The sequence below is a fragment of the Ursus americanus genome, chromosome 16 (genome assembly GCF_024610735.1).
Source record: "Ursus americanus isolate L20-20 chromosome 16, mUrsAme1.1.p, whole genome shotgun sequence".
In the NCBI taxonomy this organism is placed as follows: domain Eukaryota; kingdom Metazoa; phylum Chordata; class Mammalia; order Carnivora; family Ursidae; genus Ursus; species Ursus americanus.
In genome coordinates, this window is record NC_142142.1 from 10,284,940 (window position 1) to 10,304,730 (window position 19,791).

Below are 19,791 nucleotides of genomic sequence, written 5' to 3' on the forward strand. Positions count from 1 at the left end.
AGCCCGCGCTTCCCCATGCCCTCTTCTCCTCGGCCATGAGAGAGGCTCTCTGTCACCCGAGGGTCAGACTACAAGGAGTAGGGCTGTGGCCACCCATGATGGATGGGTAGTAATAAGAAATAAACCTCTGTTGATAGAAGATGCAGAGATCCGAGGTGGGGGGAGGTACAACCACTGTATAAACCGGCCTTTCCGCTGTTTCTGTCTCCAGGAAGGTGAGCTCATGTGGAGAAATGGGCCAGGCAGTCTTGTCTCTGAGAGGCCTTCAGCACTGCCCACTATCCGCTCTTCCTCTCCTGCTGGCTCCCTGGACTGTTTTCCCCAGAGTAGCCGTTCCAGCCCATCTACTCCCCCCAGACCCTCTTCTCTAGGGCTGCCCCCTCACTCCCAGGAGACGGCCTGGCCCTCTCTTTCCCGAGAACTCTGGGGCCACTGTGTCTGGTCTCTCAACAAGCCCTCCATTTGGGGTTCACTTTCCCCAGACTTCCCTCCTTCCTCCCTTTGAGTCCTCTTTTGTGCTGAGCCAGCCCTGTGTCCTGGGCCCCACCTTGTCTGTGGAAGAAGGCCAGAGACGCTGTTGGGCCTCACAGGCTAGGTCATTCACTCAGGGAGGTCCAGGGGTTTTCAGTCACCTCTGACCTGTACATAGGGTAACCTGTCGTCCTGGTTTGCTCGTCCACTTTCATGGAAAGTGGAAACTTCGGTGCTTCAAGTGGAGGAGTCCAATCAAGCTGGCTTTGGCCCTGGGCCAAATAGGAAACTCTGCTTCATGCAAGACTTTCGGACAAAAGCAGAGGAAAGGATCTCACACTTTTCCTGCTCTTACAGACCAACGAGTGGATATTTGCACAATCCCGTGTGGCTTGACTTCACAGAATCAGCTTTAGGCATTTATGATTCCTGCTTCCAGCTGTCTCCAACTCGGTTCTCCCCCTCCTGAGTGTGTACTGGGATGCAATGAGGCCAAGTAGTATTATTATATGGAAATCCCTGAAGCCACTGGAAGTTACTTAGAAATGTAAAGCGTTCACAAACTGTCTATTATAGTAACAAATTACCTGGAACACATCTTGCAGCTGAGGAGACAGGTGCTCTGCGACAGACTAAGAGCCGAGGGTGCATAGTGTTTATGGAGGAAAAGGATAAAAAGGGGGGAGGAAGTGTCTATGGATTGGAGCCCAGGATGCGGCAGGGGCAGGGCGGGGAGGAAGCCAGCGAGATACCTCCAATGGCCAGCACGTCGGGGGCAAAAGCAGTTGTTTTAAGAAGGGGGCATTGAGGGCTCAGGTGAGGTTTTCTGCCACTTTTTGAGGGGGGGAGGTTCTCAAAATCAAAACCTAGTTCCCTGAAAACCTGCCAGTCTTCAAGCTGCTTTATTTTAGGCACTGTTCCTTTTTAACATTCCCTTTGAATTTAGCGAAGGTTGCAGTTCCCTCTGTCTCTGTGCTACCAAGGAGAGGAGGAATTTCCCAGGATCCCTTGGGGGCTGGGCCAGGTGGGCAGTAGCCCTGCCCTTACGCTTTGCTGCAGGTAACGCCTTTGTTCTAGGTTGTGTGGAGGGTTCCCCACAAGATCTGTCTCACCTTTGGGGGTTCCTTGAAGGGTTCGCTGTAGAGGCTGCGTATTCTTCTGCGATCAACGACCTTATTGTCCGCTGGTGTTGGCTTGTTGGCCTCCCCCTTGAACTGGGCACTGTAGCTGGTCTCGTGAGCCATCTTATCATCTGGGGGCTTGTACTGGGGCCTGGCCTTTATCGGTTTCACAGGCTTGATGTCCGTCCACGCTCTGAATTCATTCCTGTGAATCAAAGAAAGCATAAGTGATAGGAAACGTTACCTGCTGGGACGCAGCGCTCCTGGTACGGGGCTGCAAAGTCAGCAGGCTCTCAGTCGGTGCCGCTCACGGAGGGGTGGCTGAGCAGCGAGCTCCCCTGTTTCCTCGTGGGGAAGCGCACGGTTTCCTTCCTGCCACGTTCACGCAGGCTGTGGCAACAGCCTTTGTAGGAGGAAGGAGCTCAGGCCCCCAGCTACCGTTGTGTGAGCACGGGTGGGCAATTCTAACTGATCTCTGGGCCTTGTTTTTGCAATATCTCAAATGAGGCTGAAAACACTCCATCCGTTCCATCATGCATGGGTTCAAGCTCTCTGATTGAATGCCTGCCGTGTGTGAGGCTGAGAGTGTGAAAATGAGACGGGTTAGACGGTGTGCCTGGTGTGCCGTGGCCAAGGACAGATGCCAGTCCCCTTCCTCTGCCTTGTCATGATGGAGACCCTGTTAGCCAGGATCCTCAAGGATATTTCCACCCCTTGATAGCAGAGGGCTTGCTTGTTATACTGTCAGAAATTTAACAGTCTTAATCATTGAAGATGAAAATACTCATGAGATGTCAAAATGCTTGCAGACCACAAATGAGCAACTGTACGGAACATAAGGTTCATGTCACTGTCAGGACTGAGGTCGCGCTGAGTACGCGCAGGAGAGCCTTCTCGCGCTCTGGTGTGAATGGCTATGGGTCCTGACCCTATAATGACCACCATCTGCTGCTTTTTGCTGAGTCAGTGTGCCCATGTTCTTATTTTTCCTGTTAGGATCCTGTGGGTTCGAATCAGCCGTTTCTGATCCGTTACAGGGCTGGAGACCAGATGGGGACAAGGCCCAGGGCAGGGTAAAATACATGTGGCTGCTGATGGAGGCCACAGGCTCTCTCCTGCTTGTTGAGTGCACGACAGTCGATGGATCTGTTTCCATGTGGGGCCACGAGAAACTGTGTTGTGGGAAAGGAAGAGTTAGGGTGTGAATATCTGCGGTTTGGTTCTTCCAACGCCCCTGTCACCCTCATTGATAACGCCCTCCTTCGGGGCTCAGAGACGAGTGGCACAAACAGGAGGCCACAGGGGACGACAGAAAGAGCTGAGGCTGTGAGAGTCACTCGGTCCTAGCCCTGCCTCTAATGAGCTGTGGAGCCAGCCACTCCCCTCTCTGAGCCTTGGTCTCCACACCTGTCAAAAAAGACTCAGACCAGACAAAGCCCTTATGCGTCCTTCTAGCTCAGAGGTTCTCTGAGTCGATAAAGCTGGTTTGGTAACACTGAGCCACTCGCTGGTCTTTTGACCTCCTGAGGGGAATTAGCTCCTTTGTAAGCAGAGAGACCACAGCTTAAGAGACCCTCCCCCAAGCTTCGGACTCGCCTTTCCAGTACAGCTCGGACTCCCACCTAGGGGCCCCACCGACCCAAACTCAACGTCCCTAGAACCAAAGCATCTTGTCTCCCCTGCCAAATTGTCTTCACTCCCTCCTCATTCAATTTCTTTCTCTCATTCATTCATTCACAACACATTCCCTGAGTGTGTGAGGTCTGTCTGGCAGGATGCTGAGCTCTGCGAAGCCCGAAGTGAGGAAGAACAGAGCCTGGAACCACCCGGCTTCAAGGTGTGGGAGGCAGAGAGATTGAGGCTACTCCAGGACAATAAGAAAAGAGCCATGAAAGGGGGAGGGAGTGGGGAACAGAGCCTATGCCAGCCTGGGAGCGAGTCAGGGATGTGGGTTCTGGAGTGGAGTCAGAGACGGCACAGGGAGCTGGCCAGGGTTCCAGGCAGAATGCGGGGTACACGAAGAGGCTGCTGAGACAAGGCCCTCTGCAGGCATTTCGGGTGGTTGGGTTGAAGCTTGTGGGGAAGAGCGCAGGAGGCTGGATAGATCATGAGGTCCCGCCAGCCATGCTGAGGGGATGGTCTGGACTGTAACAAGGAGTTGCCAAATGGTTCCAAGCCAAAGATGAACGTGGCCAGATTAGTTTGGGGAGAGGGAACTTTGGCAGCAGTGTGAATGGCGCACAGACCGGGAGAGGGGAGCCGGGAGGCCCGGCAGAAGACTGCGCAGTGAGCCTGGAGGAAAACAGAGGCCTGAACCAGGACAGTGGCAGTGGGGACAGAGAGAGGCTCTGAGTCAGGAGGGAAGTGGGCAGGACTTGAAAGCGTCTGAGCCGTGGGAGGCCAGGGTCAGAGGGGAATCTGGAGAGATCCAGGATTTTGGTTTGTGGGTGACAGTGCTACCTGCTCAGATGGAGAACCTGGGAGGAGAAGGGGACTTGGAGGGTTGAGACTCTCCTGATCCTGTTGGTGGCACCCATCTGCTCTGGCATCAAGGCCACGTTATATCCTTTCCTGTGCTCTCCTCCACCCTTTTACACTTCCAGGGGTTCAACCAGCTACTGTGACCCGACTTCTGAGCCATTTTGGGCTGGCCCAGGTCACACTGTGGCTGCCATGATCTGCCTACGGCTCCAGGCCCCTCCTACCTCCCACCCTTGAGGACCGAAGTATAGTTGAAGCCCCTTATACGCGGCTTACCAGTAACAACCTGGTTCCCGAATATATGAGGGCAGAACCCCAACTTCTCTGCTCCCACCCCTGCCTGCTTCCAGAATTAGGACTGACATAGGTCTACACCGGCCCTACAGTTTCTGGATCATCTCTCCCAGGCCAGCCTCTGCAGCTCTATCTCTGTCCCGGCCCCTGTGGGCTGGCAGGCGTTTCACAGTGAGCATTATCCATGGGACGTGTCCTCGTGGGAGCAGTTTGGTGACCCCTGATCTTCAAACAACTGATCTTCATATGAGGCCGTGTTAGTGAGTCCAATGATAAGTTCACTGTGATGATGACAGTTCGGTTGAAACCCAAATTCGCTACTTAGAACTTTTTTTTTTTTAAGATTTTATTTATTTGACAGAGAGAGACACAGCGAGAGAGGGAACACAAGCAGGGGGAGTGGGAGAGGGAGGAACAGACTGCCTGCTGAGCAGGGAGCCCGCTGTGGGGCTCGATCCCAGGACCCTGGGATCACGACCTGAGCTGCAGGCAGACGCTTAACGACTGAGCCACCCAGGCGCCTCTGCTACTTAGAACTTTCTTTGAACTCGCCACAAAACGTTCCCCAGCCACAAGCCATAACTAATCATACATCACAAAAATAGAACTAGCTACCATTCATTAGTCACCTTTTACAAGCTGGAGGGTTGTTTGGGTATATTCTCTATAATCCTGACAACAACTTTGAAAGGAGGTGTATTATATCTCTTTTCCAAGAGAAGGTGACCCAGGCTCAGAGGGGTTAGGTGCCTTGCACAAGGCCAACCAGCTGGCAAAGAAGCAGAGCTGAACTACGAGGCCGGGTCGGTGGGGCCCCACAGCCCACATCCTTCCCTTCCCCAGCATGCGGGCGCTGCAGCGTGCTGGCCTGTTCTCCCTGGAGGGGCCCGTGCGGGCTCGGGCCTGCGTGCGCAATGCCCTGGAGGGTTTAGATGACACGGGCTTCACCGGATGACCCCTGAGCTGCTCCAGCCCTGAAATGCTCCTCCCAGAGCAGCCCTCAGCTCAGTCACGTCCAGAGCCTCTTGCCACGAGTTCAGGGTCCCCTGTAACCATGGACTCCTCTGTCTGTGCAGCCGGATTTCAGCTCGATCGTTCATTCCCGTATTCATTTGGCATGTACCAAACACCAGCCATGGGGGCGGCATGTGGCCCACAGGGCATGTGACCCAATGGCTGATGTGGCTACAGTTTGGGAGGTCAGGATCTGTCCACGTGTGACCTTAAGCAAATGGGACAGAGGGACAGACGGAAAAGGACGCTTAATTCTGAAGGGGGCTCTAAAGGATGGAGAGAAGTGGGCAAAGGGAATTCGGGCAGTGCTCTGAGTCCGTGGGGCAGGTTCAGAGAGCAGGTGAGCTGCTCAGGGTGTGGAGGGCGGGGTTCTTGGAAGGATGTCAAGGCGACCGGGCTGCGTGGGAGCTGGGGCCAGGCTTGCAGGGCCGGGAATGCCATGTTCACATGCTTGCAGTCGGCCTGGGGAGCCACAGAACGTTTCTGAGCGAGGCAGCATCATTCCTCCATTGACGATGTCCTCCTCTCAGACGGCCCCAGTTTTAAGTATTCTTCAAGGCCCGGCTCATGGCTTTCCTCTTCCAGGACCCCCTCCTGGATTTCTCAGCCCAAAGTTTCCTGTCTTTTGGCTCCTAGATGCTTTACTACATTGTCCAACTTTACGGTGCCCCATGCGGTTTCATGCTGCTCTTTAATTATTTTATGAGTCCATTTTACCTCTCCCGAGGGATAAGATACGTAACCGAAAGTTCATGACGGAACCCTACCTTTGAGTCCCACCTCATCTGCAGGGCTGTGAAGGGATATCCTTTAACTTATCCTGTGTCAAGCTGCAGGTTAGGGACAGAGCTGGGAGAGGACCCCACCTGTCTCCACCTGCCCCGCCAGGCCCCCACTCAGAGCCATGTTCCATATCTTTCTCATATTCTTCACAGGACTCAAGGGCTTGGCACTGAATGAATATTTAATGGAAGTAGTTATTCTTTGATGTCCTTTCTGATCAGCTCATGGCCCCCCACTCCCGTCCAGACGGGGCAGGCACTTGCTCCTGGGAGGCATGAAAATATCCTGCCTGTACTTGCGTTCCAGCACCGATCATGCTGAACCGAGTGTGTGCTCACAAGCGCCTGACCGGGTGGAGTCCGTCTCCACCAGGGACAGAGCTGCATTTATCTGTGTTTCCCCGGTGGCCTGCACAGCGGAGAGCCATACGCTTAGGACACGGTTGGAGAAGGAAAGGAAATCGAGCGTTCCATCCTATTTTAGGCACTCACAAGGCTGCTCGCGCTTGGGGCTTCTGTTATTGCTAAAATCCACACACCCCAAGTCTTTAAGCTCCTGGAGGGAAGAGTTGCCCTTACTAAAGCAAGCACCTGGTGTCCCCCAAGCTTTCACAAAATCCATTCTCCCTAGATTGACAGGAGGCAGCCCAGAGCCCCTGGTGAGTGAAGCCACCATGGTGGTAAAGGGCCGGGGGCAGGAAGGAACCCCTGAAAATTAGGGGGCAAGTAAGGAGAGGAAAAGTTTGCTAACACTTCCCAATGCCCACTTCCTTTCGGCTGAGCTCTCTGTGAATATAAACTTACTTTACCCTTTCATCATCCCTGTGAGGTCACTGTTATTGGCCCCATGTTATATTTGAGGAACCCGAGGACAGACAGGTGAAGAGACTTGCCAAGCCAGTAAGCGGTTATTGGACCGTGAGTCCATCTGACTCAAAGCCCCTGCCCCTTCCTCCATCGCACCCTTGGGGGTGGGTGTGTAACCCACCGGCAAGCTCACGACAGCTTTGGCTCTGGGCAGCAATCACAAGACGCACTTCCCTTCAGCTAGTCTGGATGCCCTGGAGTGAGGCTCTGAGCATACAGGGAGGGTCCCACATCTGCAGGCTACTGCCCTTGGCATCCCAGAGGTGTTCCCCATGCCATGGCTCCTCCTGTATCATGATATGGGGAAGCCACGGGGACAGGATTTCCAACTGCATTGCCGCCCACTGTCCCCTCCACAGCAGATCATTTGAGGCTCGATGCATGACTTCTCTCCTGCACAATCTCTTCAGGGGCAGAGAAGGGTTTGGGACTATGATATGATGTCCCTCTGTGGGTGGGTAAACACACAGAGAAGTAGGCCCAATCAGTATATTCAGGGCTGGGTTTAAAGGACTCCTCTGATGGCTCTTGTGTCCTGGAAAAATCGATGGAGAAAAGCGGGGGCCAGCCTCCAAGCCCCCATCAGGAATGGCAAAGGCAGGCCCAGCATGAGTCCTCTCACAGAGACTTGGTAGACAAGATGCCCCAGGCAGTTCCCGCAGGGCCTTCAGACAGGTGCATACTTGCACTCAGGGCCGCTGCCAAAGCAGTGTGCTGACCAGGCAAAGTTTTTAAAGGAGGCAACAAATGCCCTACCTTCAGCTCCTCCTGTCCAGTCCCCCTGCACCATCTCACCTCGGCCCTGAAGGCCTCCTCTCCCTGGATCATGGCACCAGGACCACGGCGTCAGGGTCCCGGCCCCCCTCCTCACTCTGATTCATCGGCACAGGCTCCAGGAGAGATCTTCCTCCAGCTGGGCCGGGAGCACCGCACTCCCCTGCTAAACACCACGACAGACGCCAGTCGCTACAGTCCAAGCCAAGGCCCCCCCAGTTTCCTCATGCTGGGACTCCTCAGGAGGACGCGCACGCCCTGTAACTCGGCCTCAGTAACCTTCCCGGCCTTACTTCGTCATCTTCACCAGTCACCACATCATCAGTTGGTGAGCACCTGCTGGGCACCAGGTGCTGTGCAAAGCTCTTCAAAGGCATTATCTGCTGTAACCCCCACAACGACCCCGTGCCGCAGCCACCGTCGCTGGTTCTGCCCATGAGGACCCCACGCGGCCCTCCCCTGAACACCTACTGCGCTTCCCCTCCCCTGAACTTTAGCCCTTGCTGTTCCCGTCGCCAGCATGCTCTTCCCTCCACACCTCCAGCTACTGAAATACCGCTCGACGGTCCTTGCCAGGCTGGGTGCTCGCCACCCGCCTCCAGGCCCACGGCTGCGTGGAGCTTGCTCTTCTCTGACCTTCTGTCCTTTTGCATCTGTGTAAGGCTCATGGAGCCTGAGCCAGGGATTCAAAACCGTCGCCTCCACCTCCCTCACCCGTGGGAAGGGCTGAACAGGAAGCCCCTGCCGCCCTGGCCAGGGAGGGGGCGCGCAGTTGCCACCCATGCGTCCCACGGCATCTGGCATCTCTATCGCCTCTCACCATATGTCCACAGACTCTAAGACACGCCTCCCTTCGGTGGTACCTAGTTCCGCTTCCCTTGCACGCGATGGCGCTCAGTGACTCCCTTCCAACAAGCAGAACACGGCGGAGGTGGCGGTATGGAGCTTCTGAGGCTGGGCTGTTACGTGGTCAGGCCTCCTGCCTGCTTTCTTGTGATCTCTCACCCTGAGGACAGAAAGCGGCCACGACAGGAGCACACACACAAGCCCCCCGGAGCGGCTGCGTGGCAAGGAACGGAAGCCTCCTGCTGAAAGCCACGTGAATGAGCCGTCTTAGAGGGGCTCTTCGGCACCGGGCAAGTATACAGACGGCGCTGGGAGAGCGCCTAGAACCACCCAGCTCAGTCATTCCTGGGTTTCTGACCCTCAGGGACTGTATGAGATAACGAACATTTGTTGGCTTAAGTTGTTCAGCGTTGGAGTGATTTGTTACAGAGCAATAGCTTCTAATGCGCACCCCGATCAGAAATTATTCCTCGCGTCAAAGGGGCTTAACACACGCACGCTTCACTCAAGCAAGGCAGAAAGTGCTGGTGTGAGCAGAGCACAGCAAGTTCAAGCCCCCCGCAGAACCGCCGCATCAGGTGAACAGAAGGTCACACCCTGGTTGCAAGAAACTGGGGCGGGGGGGAAGATACAGACGTAGTGAAGAGAAGGGCCATATGCACCCCAATGTTCATAGCAGCATTGTCCACAATAGCTAAATCGTGGAAGGAGCCGAGATGCCCTTCAACAGATGACTGGATTAAGAAGCTGTGGTCCATATATACAATGGAATATTACTCAGCTATCAGAAAGAACGAGTTCTCAACATTTGCTGCAACATGGACGGCACTGGAGGAGATAATGCTAAGTGAAATAAGTCAAGCAGAGAAAGGCAATTATCATATGATTTCTCTCATCTATGGAACCTAAGAACTAGGATGATCGGCAGGGGAAGAAAGGGATAAAGAAGGGCGGGTAATCAGAAGGGGGAATGAAACATGAGAGACTATGGACTCTGAGAAACAAACTGAGGGCCTCAGAGGGGAGGGGGGTGGGGGAATAGGATAGACCGGTGATGGGTAGTAAGGAGGGCACGTATTGCATGGTGCACTGGGTGTTATACGCAACTAATGAATCATCGAGCCTTACATCGGAAACCGGGGATGTACTGTATGGTGACTAACACAATATAATAAAAAATCATTAAAAAAAAAAAAAGAAACTGGGGGGGGGCATGTTGCAGCCCTCATAGAAGGTAGCAAAGCCTCCGAGGCAGGCAAGCTGCTAGAGATGAGGCTGCCTTGGGGCCAGGTCAGCCGCAGAAACAAAGACACACAGACCCTGGGCGAAAATGATGTCTCAGAGCACAGAGCAGGGGCTCAGGGAGGCGCAGGTAGAGGTTAATGAGATGAGAAGCAGCACGGAGCCCGGGTCAGGACAGGGAAGGTGGTTCACTGGCAAGGGCACAGGCTCTGGAGTGAGATAAACCCGGGCTGGATCCCAGCTCTAACCCTTGGGCCAGGCGCTCCCCTGCTCTGAACTAACTGCAGGGAGCCCGAGACCTACCCCACAGGGCTGATGTGCGGTTCAATGAGAATGTGTTCACGAAGAGCCCCGCCCACTTGTGTCACTACAACAAAGCCCACGGTGGAGACCTATATAATAAATGTATTTAGTTTTTATTACACAGTCATTTGTTCAAGAAAAATTATTGAATACCTTCTACATTCCAGGCACAGAGCTAGCGATACAGGGTAATTAGACGGATGCAACAACAGCTTCCACGGACCTGGGAGTCAGGCGGGGAGATAGAAACCACCACGCCATCAATGTCAAGAGTCTGTCCAATGTCTGTCCCCACTGTTGCATTTCTCACCGTGGCAGTCAACGTTCCGGTGCTAGGAGAGGGCCAAATCGGGGCAGCAGCTTCCAATGCCAGGTTTATTTCTGAATGCATTTCACATTCGACTCGAACAAAGTAGCATTCAGTGAATGCCTGATGAATTGAATCTCCAATACTGAACGTCCGCCATACACAGATGTCCGCTTAAGGACTTGTCCCACTTACACACATTTTCTTGCAGTGATTCCAGGGGAGATACTGAAAGAGCAATTATAGGGGGGAGACTGAAGACGGGTGGGGAGCCGGCTGATTGATGAAGCCAGGCCCCAGGAGAGGGGGGAGGGCAGGCGTCAGGAGAATGGCGAGGGTTTGGCCTTGGAGAGAAAGTATTGCCAAAGAGAATAGGGGCTGCTCTTTCATTTCTAATTTGAAAAAGCCTGGCATTTACAAGAAATGATGAAATAGAATTATACAAGGAATAATTCTACTGCTGGGGAGAATATCTACATGTGGTAATTGGTACAAATCACTTCTTGACAAAAGTAGGGGCTCAGAATAATGGATTACTGCCAGCTATGGTCAAATATAAATTCTATGTCTCTGCCCATAAGGCCCAAGTTTATGACATATCTAAGTTCTTGGGAAATAAAATTCTCTCCCCATCCTCTTGACAACAAAATTTTCTACAACATTCTTCCACTGCTTTACGAAGGAAGAAAATCATGCTTTTAAGTCTTAATGGTTTAAAATCTTCCTACACATTCTCATAGGTAATTTACATTGTCATGGAAACATATTAAGTCTCTGTTCAAAAATCTTGCCTACATTTGTTATATTAAAGTGTTCTCGAAGAAGGGAAGCGGGCTCTTTCATGAAATCTGATGGAGACAGTCAGTGAACGCCGTCGGGTTGCCAAGCTATTGTCAGGAGCTGGTTCAAGGAAATAGGATCTGGAGATTAAAAAGAAAAGAACACCTGAGCCTAGAGGGCTGCAGGGGGCTTAGAGCGGCTTCTCTCTCTTTGGAGGGGAACAGAAGGTTGTTTCTTCCTGGCAGAAATGACTGGGTCAAGAAAGGAACTTTACGACCTATGCCTGTGTATATGCTTGCCTGCATCTTTCAGCTTCTTTTGGGTGAGAGGGAGAAAAAGGGATCTGATAGAGAATGCCAATGTTGTAAGCATTTAGGACCACACTTCCTATCCATTAATATCCAGTAAACACGTGCGCACCATATATAATAGTTTTCTAAAATGAGGAGGGCGTGCACTTGAGCAAATCATGTCTGTATGTAAAGAAAAGTTTGAAGCTAATTTAATGTGAACAGAGAATGAGTGGAAAAGAATCTGCCCTTTCCCTTACATGGAAAAATCCAACATGGATTAGTTGGCAATGATGAGTGTCAGGGCTTGGGTTCCCTCATGAGGTAAACGGAGAGTCTGCGGGTAGCTCCGAAGTCCTGTCCCAGCTGCATGGGGCTCACGAGCCCCTGCACACCTGGGAAATAGTGTTTCACATAAAGAAAGCTCGTGTGCACAACATGCATAGAATTATGACAGAGAGTTAAAAATAAAATTGCTCAATTAGGAGTCAATGTGATTCTACACAAATTAATTAAGGTTGCTGTATTTACTAAGCACTATGCTAAGAACTGTATGGAAGAAAAAGGGCAAAAAAAGAAAGCTATAGTTGGCAGGTGGAGGATAAGAGGGAGGGAGTGTGGTAGTTAAAATAAGTACGCGTACAAATACACCTCAGGTGGGAAAAAAGAAGAGCTAGATGAGAGCTTGGAGGAAAATCACATTGACTCCCTCCTCATTCTGCCCTGCCCCCCACTTCCCCATTACTAGCTGGGCTTTTTAGTCATAGGAATTCTGGGGTGGTTTTGCCACTAGACCACACAGTCATCCGGCTGAAGTTGAAAAAGGAAGGCTGTGTGCTTCTGGTGAGTTGGGTCCCCAAAGATCTGTGTCCCTTACTTGCAGAAAGATGGGTCCTTAGACAGGAAATGGAAACAGTAGGAGTATGCTCTGAAAGGTGGGAGACAGTGCTGCCCCCTTCTGGGGGTAGACCTAGAGTTCTGGGAGTACACCCCCGTGAGAGGAGCTCCACAACGTCAAGGACGTTGCATGATCCGTCTAGCGAAGTGTTCAGTAAGCTTAAGTTTCCTTATTCTTTGGGGCCTAGGAAGTACTTGGTAAATATCTTTTTCACCAATCAAGCTGGTGTGGAAGAAAACATTTTATGACTTATTGAGACCCATGATAATTTACTCTTTAAAATGTAACTCAATTATATGGGAATACTGGGGGTAACATCATGTCAATAAATCTGACAATATAGAGGAAATGAAAAAATTCTTAGAAAGATGCAAATTACAAAACTGACTAAAAAAGAAATAGAAAAACTGAATACATACATATCAAGTAAAGAAATTGAATTCGTAATTTAAAATCTTTCCACAAAGAAAATCCAGCCCCAGATAGTTTCCCTGGTGAGTTACATCAAACATTAAGGAAAAAAATAAATATCAATCCTAACAATTTCTTTTAGAAAAGAGAATAGTTCCCGGCTTATTTTAAGATGGGTAGTGTCAGGTATTTTTCTGATACCAAGCCAGTCAAAGACATCACAAGGAAACTACGGGTCAACATTCCTCGTGAATATGAATATTAAAACCCTTAACAAAAGGTCAGTAAATCAGATCCAGCAACATGTGAAAAGGTTTAAACACCATGAACAAGTGAGATTTATCCCAGGAATGCAAGGTTGCTTTAACACCCCCAAATCAGTTAATATAATATACCATTTTCATAGAATAAAGGACAGAAACCACAGATCATCTTAATAGACATAGAAAAAACATTTGCCAAAATCTAACACCTTTTCATCATTAAAAAAAACCCACCTCAGCAAAGTAGGAACAGAAGGGAACGTCCTCAACCTAATAGATAGGATGTACAAAAATCCTACAGGTAACATTATACTCAATGGTGAAAGACTAAATGCTCTTCTCCCAAGATCAGGAACAAGGCAAGGATGTCCACTCGCGTCACTTCTATTCAACATTGTACTGAGGGCCATAGCCAGTATAATAAAGCAAGAAAAATAAATGAAAGGCATACAGATCAGAAGAGAAGAAGTAAAACTGTCATTATTTATATAAATATGATCTTGCATTTAGAAAATCCTCAGGAATGTACAAAAAGTACTAGAACAAATGAATGAGTTTAGCAAGGTTGCTGGATACTCAATCAATATACAAAAATGAGTTTTATTTCTATAGACTAGTAACAAACATTGGAAAAAGAAAAAAAATTAAATCCATTCACAATAGCACCAGGACGAATAAAATACTTAGGAACAAGTTCAACAAAAGACGTGTGATGCCTGGAATTGAAACCTATATAACATTGCTACGAAAAATTGAAGGCCTCCATAAAGACATATACCATGTCCCTAAATTGGAAGAGTCAATACTGTTAAGATAGTAATTCTAGAAATTGAGCTATAAATTCAAAGCAATCCTCGTCAAAATCCCAAGAGGACTTTTGTAAACAATGACAAGTTGATCTTAAAACTTACATGGAAATGTAAGAGATCTAGAATTGCCAGCACAATTTTGAGAAAGAGAAACAGAGTCTGCGGATTTACTCAACCTGATTTCAAAAGTTATTATAAAGCTATAGTAACCAAGTATGTTACTGCGTAAAGATAGACACATTGATCTAAGACAAAACAGGTAATTCAGAAATAGATTTCTGCATACAGTAGTGCGGTGAAGTTGGCTTATCTTCGCGCACAGAGCTGATGAAAGTTGTTAAATTTGCAGTTATTTGGTGAGCTGGTAGCTTGAAATCAGCCTTGTGAAAATATCAGGAAATTGGCCAACACTACAAATCAGGCCCCTCCTTTTTTCCAGAGAGCTAGTTAAACATTTACTGTCATGCCACTGCTCACATATGTGGTTCATTTATTTTTGGAAAACGTGCTAAGGTAATTCAATGGGGAAAATGATAGCATTTCCAACTAATGTGTTGGAAAAAGTGGATGTCCATGTGAAAAGCAAAGGAATCTCAAGCATTATCTTACACCATACACAAAAAAATTAATTAGAAATGGACTAGACACCTAAATATAAACCCTAAAACCAAGCAACTTGTAAGAGAAGACACAGAGGAAAATCTTTGTGACCTTGGAGTAGGCAAAGATTTCTTAGGTATGACACAAAACCCCAAAACAATAAAAGAGAAAAATGATAAATTTAAGTCCATCAAAATTACACGGTTTACTCTTCAAGAGATGCCATTAAGACGAGGTCAAGACAAGCATAGTCGGAGAGAAAATATTTGCAAAACATATCTGATAAAGGCTGTGCATTCAGAATATAGAAAGATCTCTTAAAACTCAATGATAAGACAAACAACCCAATTTAAAAATGGGAAGAATATTAACAGACACTTTGCCAATATGCGATCATATACGATGGCAAATGAGCACATGAAAAGATCGTAAACACTAATAGTCATTAGGGAAATACAAATTAAAACCGCAGTAAGATACCACCACATACTCACGAAAATGGCTAAAATAAAGCACACTGACAACGCTCAATGTTGTCAAAAATGTGGAGCAATCAATCTGTCCTATATTGCTGATGGGAATGTAAAACAGTACAGTTACTTGGGGGAAAACATTATTATTTTTTTTTAAAGATTTTATTTATTTATTTGACAGCGATAGAGACAGCCAGAGAGAGAGGGAACACAAGCAGGGGGAGTGGGAGAGGAAGAAGCAGGCTCATAGCGGAAGAGCCTGATGTGGGGCTGGATCCCATAACGCCGGGATCACGCCCTGAGCCGAAGGCAGACGCTTAACCGCTGTGCCACCCAGGCGCCCCGGAAAACATTATTTTTAAGTTAACCATACACTTACAATATGACCCAACAATTCTTCTCCCAAATACCAAAGAGAAGTGAAAATACACATCTACGAACAACTTATACATGAATATTAGTATCAGCATTATTCATGGGAGCCCAAAAGCTGGAAAGAATCCAAATGTTCATGAACTAATGAACGAATAAACAAAATGGGTAAATCCATAGAATGGATAATAAATACTCATCAGTAAAAAGGAATGAACCAATATAGATGAATCTCAAGAACGTTAAGCTAAATCAAAGACGCCAGACAGAGAACACTACATATTACATGATTCCATTTATAAAAAAATTCTGGAAAAGGAAAATCATAGAAACAGGAAGATCGGGGCTGCCTAAGCCTAGGGCGGGAGGATGGATTGGTTGTAAACGAACACGAGGGATGGCAGCATTCTCGAACTGTCTTTCAGGGATGGTTGTACCACTGTATCCAGTTATCAGATCTCATCAAACTGTGCGCTTAAAAGGGGTGAATTTTCTCAATGAAGCTGTTAAAAATCCAGTTGGAACATCTTCTTCCCTGACATCCGTCCCCTTGCAGGAAGGTGATCCCCGCCTGCTTCGGTGCCCTGGGACTTGCCTGTACCAGCGCCTTTGTCTGATATCTCACATCGTGCTCCTGGCTATTTGTTTCCAAGCCCATCTGTGAGGCCTGGGAGGGCAGAGGTGGCTTTGAAGCCATCTCTGTGCCCCTGGCCCCTGCTCTGGAGGCTGGAACGGTTTAGCATGCACTCAAAGCAAACAGCCCTGAGTTTACTTTTTTAATTGTAAAAGGAACACACAGTCATTGTAGTTGGTTTTCCATTTTTCTTTTCCCACTAATTTGTAAGAGTTCTCTATAACTCTTATAGATTAAAAAAAAAGATAGTAAAAACATAAAAATAAAAATAAATAATAAAAATAAATAAAAGATACGAATTCTTTGCAACTGTGGTTCCCAGTTTATCTTTTATTTTCTATGTACGGACATACAAGGGTATGGAATCATATATATAGAAAGAGATGGAGATACGCATCCGCAGAGATATCCATATCTACATGTATATGGACCCATGTATAAGCTTTACCTTTGCACGTGGCCTAGTCTATCAACCTTTTCCTTTATCCTGTTTGCTCCTGGGGTTAAGCTTTCAAAGTTTCCCTATGACACAATCCTATAAATAATTATCTGCAATTCTGTTCTGCATATTTATTTCTTACATTTAAATCTTTAAGTCCCTGGGAATATATTACTCTCTCTGTGTAGGCTGGTCAGGTGGGAAAGGCATAACCGTGGCCACTGCTGGCAAGGGTGTGGGGGAAGCACAGCCCGACTCAACCCAGCAGGACAGCACCGTGCGTCCGGGGGGCCCGCAGAATGTCTGGTACATCACAAGTCCTCAGTGCATGTTTGTTGACTATGTGAACTAAGGAGCAAAGCCTTTAAAACTGCCATCCTCTGATCTAGCAATTCCATTTCTAGAAACTTCCATAAGGAAATAGCTGGAAAAGAAAACACTTTTTTCATGTATTACAAACTCTTGATAATGATCGTGTGTGAAGCCTGCAAACTATTCCTTTGTTTGGAAATAGGAATGCACTCTAAGTCCGACAGTGCTGAAGCATGACCAAACCTCGGAAATCATTAAGTAATGGTGAGCATTAAGATATTAAGTAGGTGACCCCCATGATGCCATCTTGGGTGCATTTAATGTCACGCTTGTTTCTTGTTGCTAATGATTCATTGGAAGCGATACCATTAAATTCTGCTTTGGGCTGCCCATGCTTCATCTCCGCTGAGGTAGTGGGAGCTGTGGGGGCACAGCAGGGGGGTGCAGCCGGGCAGCAAGAGGGTGGGCGGTCTGGTGGGTGGAATTACGACTTTATTTACCCAGGAACAACTAAACACACTTGGCTTCGGGGCCTCTCTTTCTTTTTGCAATGCAATTATTTTCGCAGCAAGTCTTTCAGTAACCCGTGAGCTCTAAGAATAATAGACATCCTCAGAGGCATCGGAGTCAGAGAAAATGTGAGACTTTTTTTTCCAGGCCATGGAACCCGGAGGGGTTTTCTCAAACACGGGACCTAGAATTTCTTCATGAAGCTGCAGGGTCAGACTCAGTCCTGTTAGTCACTTGCCTGGGCCAGTAATCAGGGGGACAGTGTTTTGGTGTGGCACCTTTGAAGCCCAGCTGTGGGGCACCTGAGTGGCCCGATTGGTTAAGTGCAACTCTTGGTTTCAGCTCAGGTGTGATTTCAGGATCGTGAGATCGAGGCCTGCGTCAGGCTCCACGCTCAGCACCGTCTGCGCGGTTTCTCTCTCCCTCTGCCCCTCCCCCACCTCTCAAATAAATAAATAAATAAATAATTCTTTAAAAACAACCCATAAAGGTCAGTTGCTAAGGGGCAACAGGAAAGCCAGGGCTGCATGACTTCCCATCTGCTCTCCATGCCACGGGTGGGAGGCACTTACACATATTTGCTCTCTAACCTTCAGGGTGGCCCCAGAAGGCTGGAGTGTCTGTCCCGAGTTCCAGATTGGTGCAGGCACTTACGTAGGGTGTCTCTGTCAGTCAGGGCCAGATTTGAACCCGGGTCTGTTCAACTCCGTATTTTGACCTCCATAAGCTGCCCCGTGAAAGCCTGAAATACTTTCACAAGTCTGTGTCTTTGTAGGGGCCTGTCTTCGCCTTGAATTTTGTCTTTTCCCTTTCTACTGGGGAAACGGCTACTTCAAACTGCAGCTCAAATATAGGCAAAGAAGGTGGTAGAGAAAACAGTTGAAAGACACAAACCAGCATAATTTATAGGGCCATCGGGAACAGGTATGCCTTCCTGAGAAGGGCAAGCATCGCACTATACTTTCGGTTCCCAAAGCTCCTGGCTCGTGCCCACTGGTCAGCAGTGTACTGAACACACCACCTTTCCCGCAGCAGGTGCTCGGCCGGTATTTTAACCGTGGTTTCGTGCCTCGGAGCCCCTGCCAGGTACTCTGCTGATAAGCATTCATGAAGCAACCCTGAGTATCATAGCCTTTAAGGAACTTCTGGCTGAGAGCTGAGAGGTGCTCTGGGAGTTCAAGGTTCCCATGAGAATCTGAGGGGGCCTGAGAAGATAAACAGGGGTTTTCAAAGAAGAGGAGGCACTGAAATTCCTGCCCATTTCCTGTTCAGAGCTTTCCAGGGCTATGCATAGGAAGAAGATCTCACACACAAACTCACGAGTGCAGCCTCGACACCTGGACAGCCTGGAAGGGCAGGTTGTGCGCCCAGGGAGCTCACAAGCGTTCAGCTGGGGGAACAAAGCCCCTCAAAGCACCCAGTCTTCGGGGGAAGCAATGACTGTTTCTTAGGAACCCTCCCTCACATCACTGCCCCGGCACTCTTTGCCAGGTGCAGGTCACTGGGCTGGCATCCAGGTGACAGGAAACCCAGTGACTGAGAGGGGAGAGAAGAGAAGGGATGTGTCAGGGCCTCTAATTTGCCAGGTGCCCCACAAAAACATGCTTTCATCTGTAATCCCCACAGAAGTGCTGTAAGGTGGGGCCCGTCCCCCAATTTTACAGATGAGAAGACCAAGGTCCAGAGGGGCAAGTGATTTGCTCAAGGGTACTCAGCTAGTAAATGGAGGGGCCAGAAATCAAATTCAAGAGTGAATGGCCAAGTACAGATCTGACATTTTCCTATTGTCCTATAGTAATCTGTTTCTGTATACAAAACGAAACCGAAAATTTAAAAACGACTTTTTTTCTCTTGTGTAACTATTAGAATAAAATGTGAAGCCCAATACGATGTGCAGACTAGGCAACCAGAAGGGAGGCACACTTCCGGCTGTGGTTGGGGAGCGACTGAAGGACCTCTGCTGTTTCTGCATCTGGAGGGTCAAGGCCAAACTCCTCAGCGAGACCTCAGCTCTGGCCCTGCCATGGCCCACTTCTGCAGGCCCACTGCCTCCCACTCTCGTCCCCCGAGCAGTTCATCCACACGTCTGCATTAGTCTGCACTAGTACTTTTCTCTTTCCAGAATGCTCCCCTGGGCCCTATGTTCTTTACTTGACACCACCCCCGCCCCCAGTGCCAACTCTGTGAAGCTATCGCTGACCTCCAGACAGGCTGAGGGCTTCCGCCCCAGCTCCCACAGGGCATCCCTTCCCATCTCCACCACATCTTGAAGATGCTTCTATTTTCTCCTAGGCTGGAGGCCCCGAGGGCAGGATCTGTAGCCCGGGCCCTGCCCAAGGCCCAGCATAAAGCAGGCGCTCAGAAAACGCGGGTTGAATGAACAGGATTGTGGGAGAATCACAGAGCAGCAAAGCTGGACAGGCACCAAGACGGTCTCACCTCATTTTACAGCCAAGGATTACATAAGGGGCAGTGGAGGCAAGCCAGGTGGAGGGGGT

The 19,791-nt window shown here is 49.1% G+C and overlaps 1 protein-coding gene across 1 annotated transcript in view; it reads right to left on the minus strand.

The window, feature by feature from the left end:
- MAP6 (microtubule associated protein 6) overlaps positions 1 to 19,791 on the minus strand; it is a 73,921-nt gene that overhangs the window by 18,790 nt on the left and 35,340 nt on the right. The window contains exon 2 of the mRNA XM_045816318.2: positions 1,584 to 1,797. Coding sequence (XP_045672274.2) covers positions 1,584 to 1,797 — 214 coding nt within the window. The remainder of the gene's footprint in view (positions 1 to 1,583; positions 1,798 to 19,791) is intronic.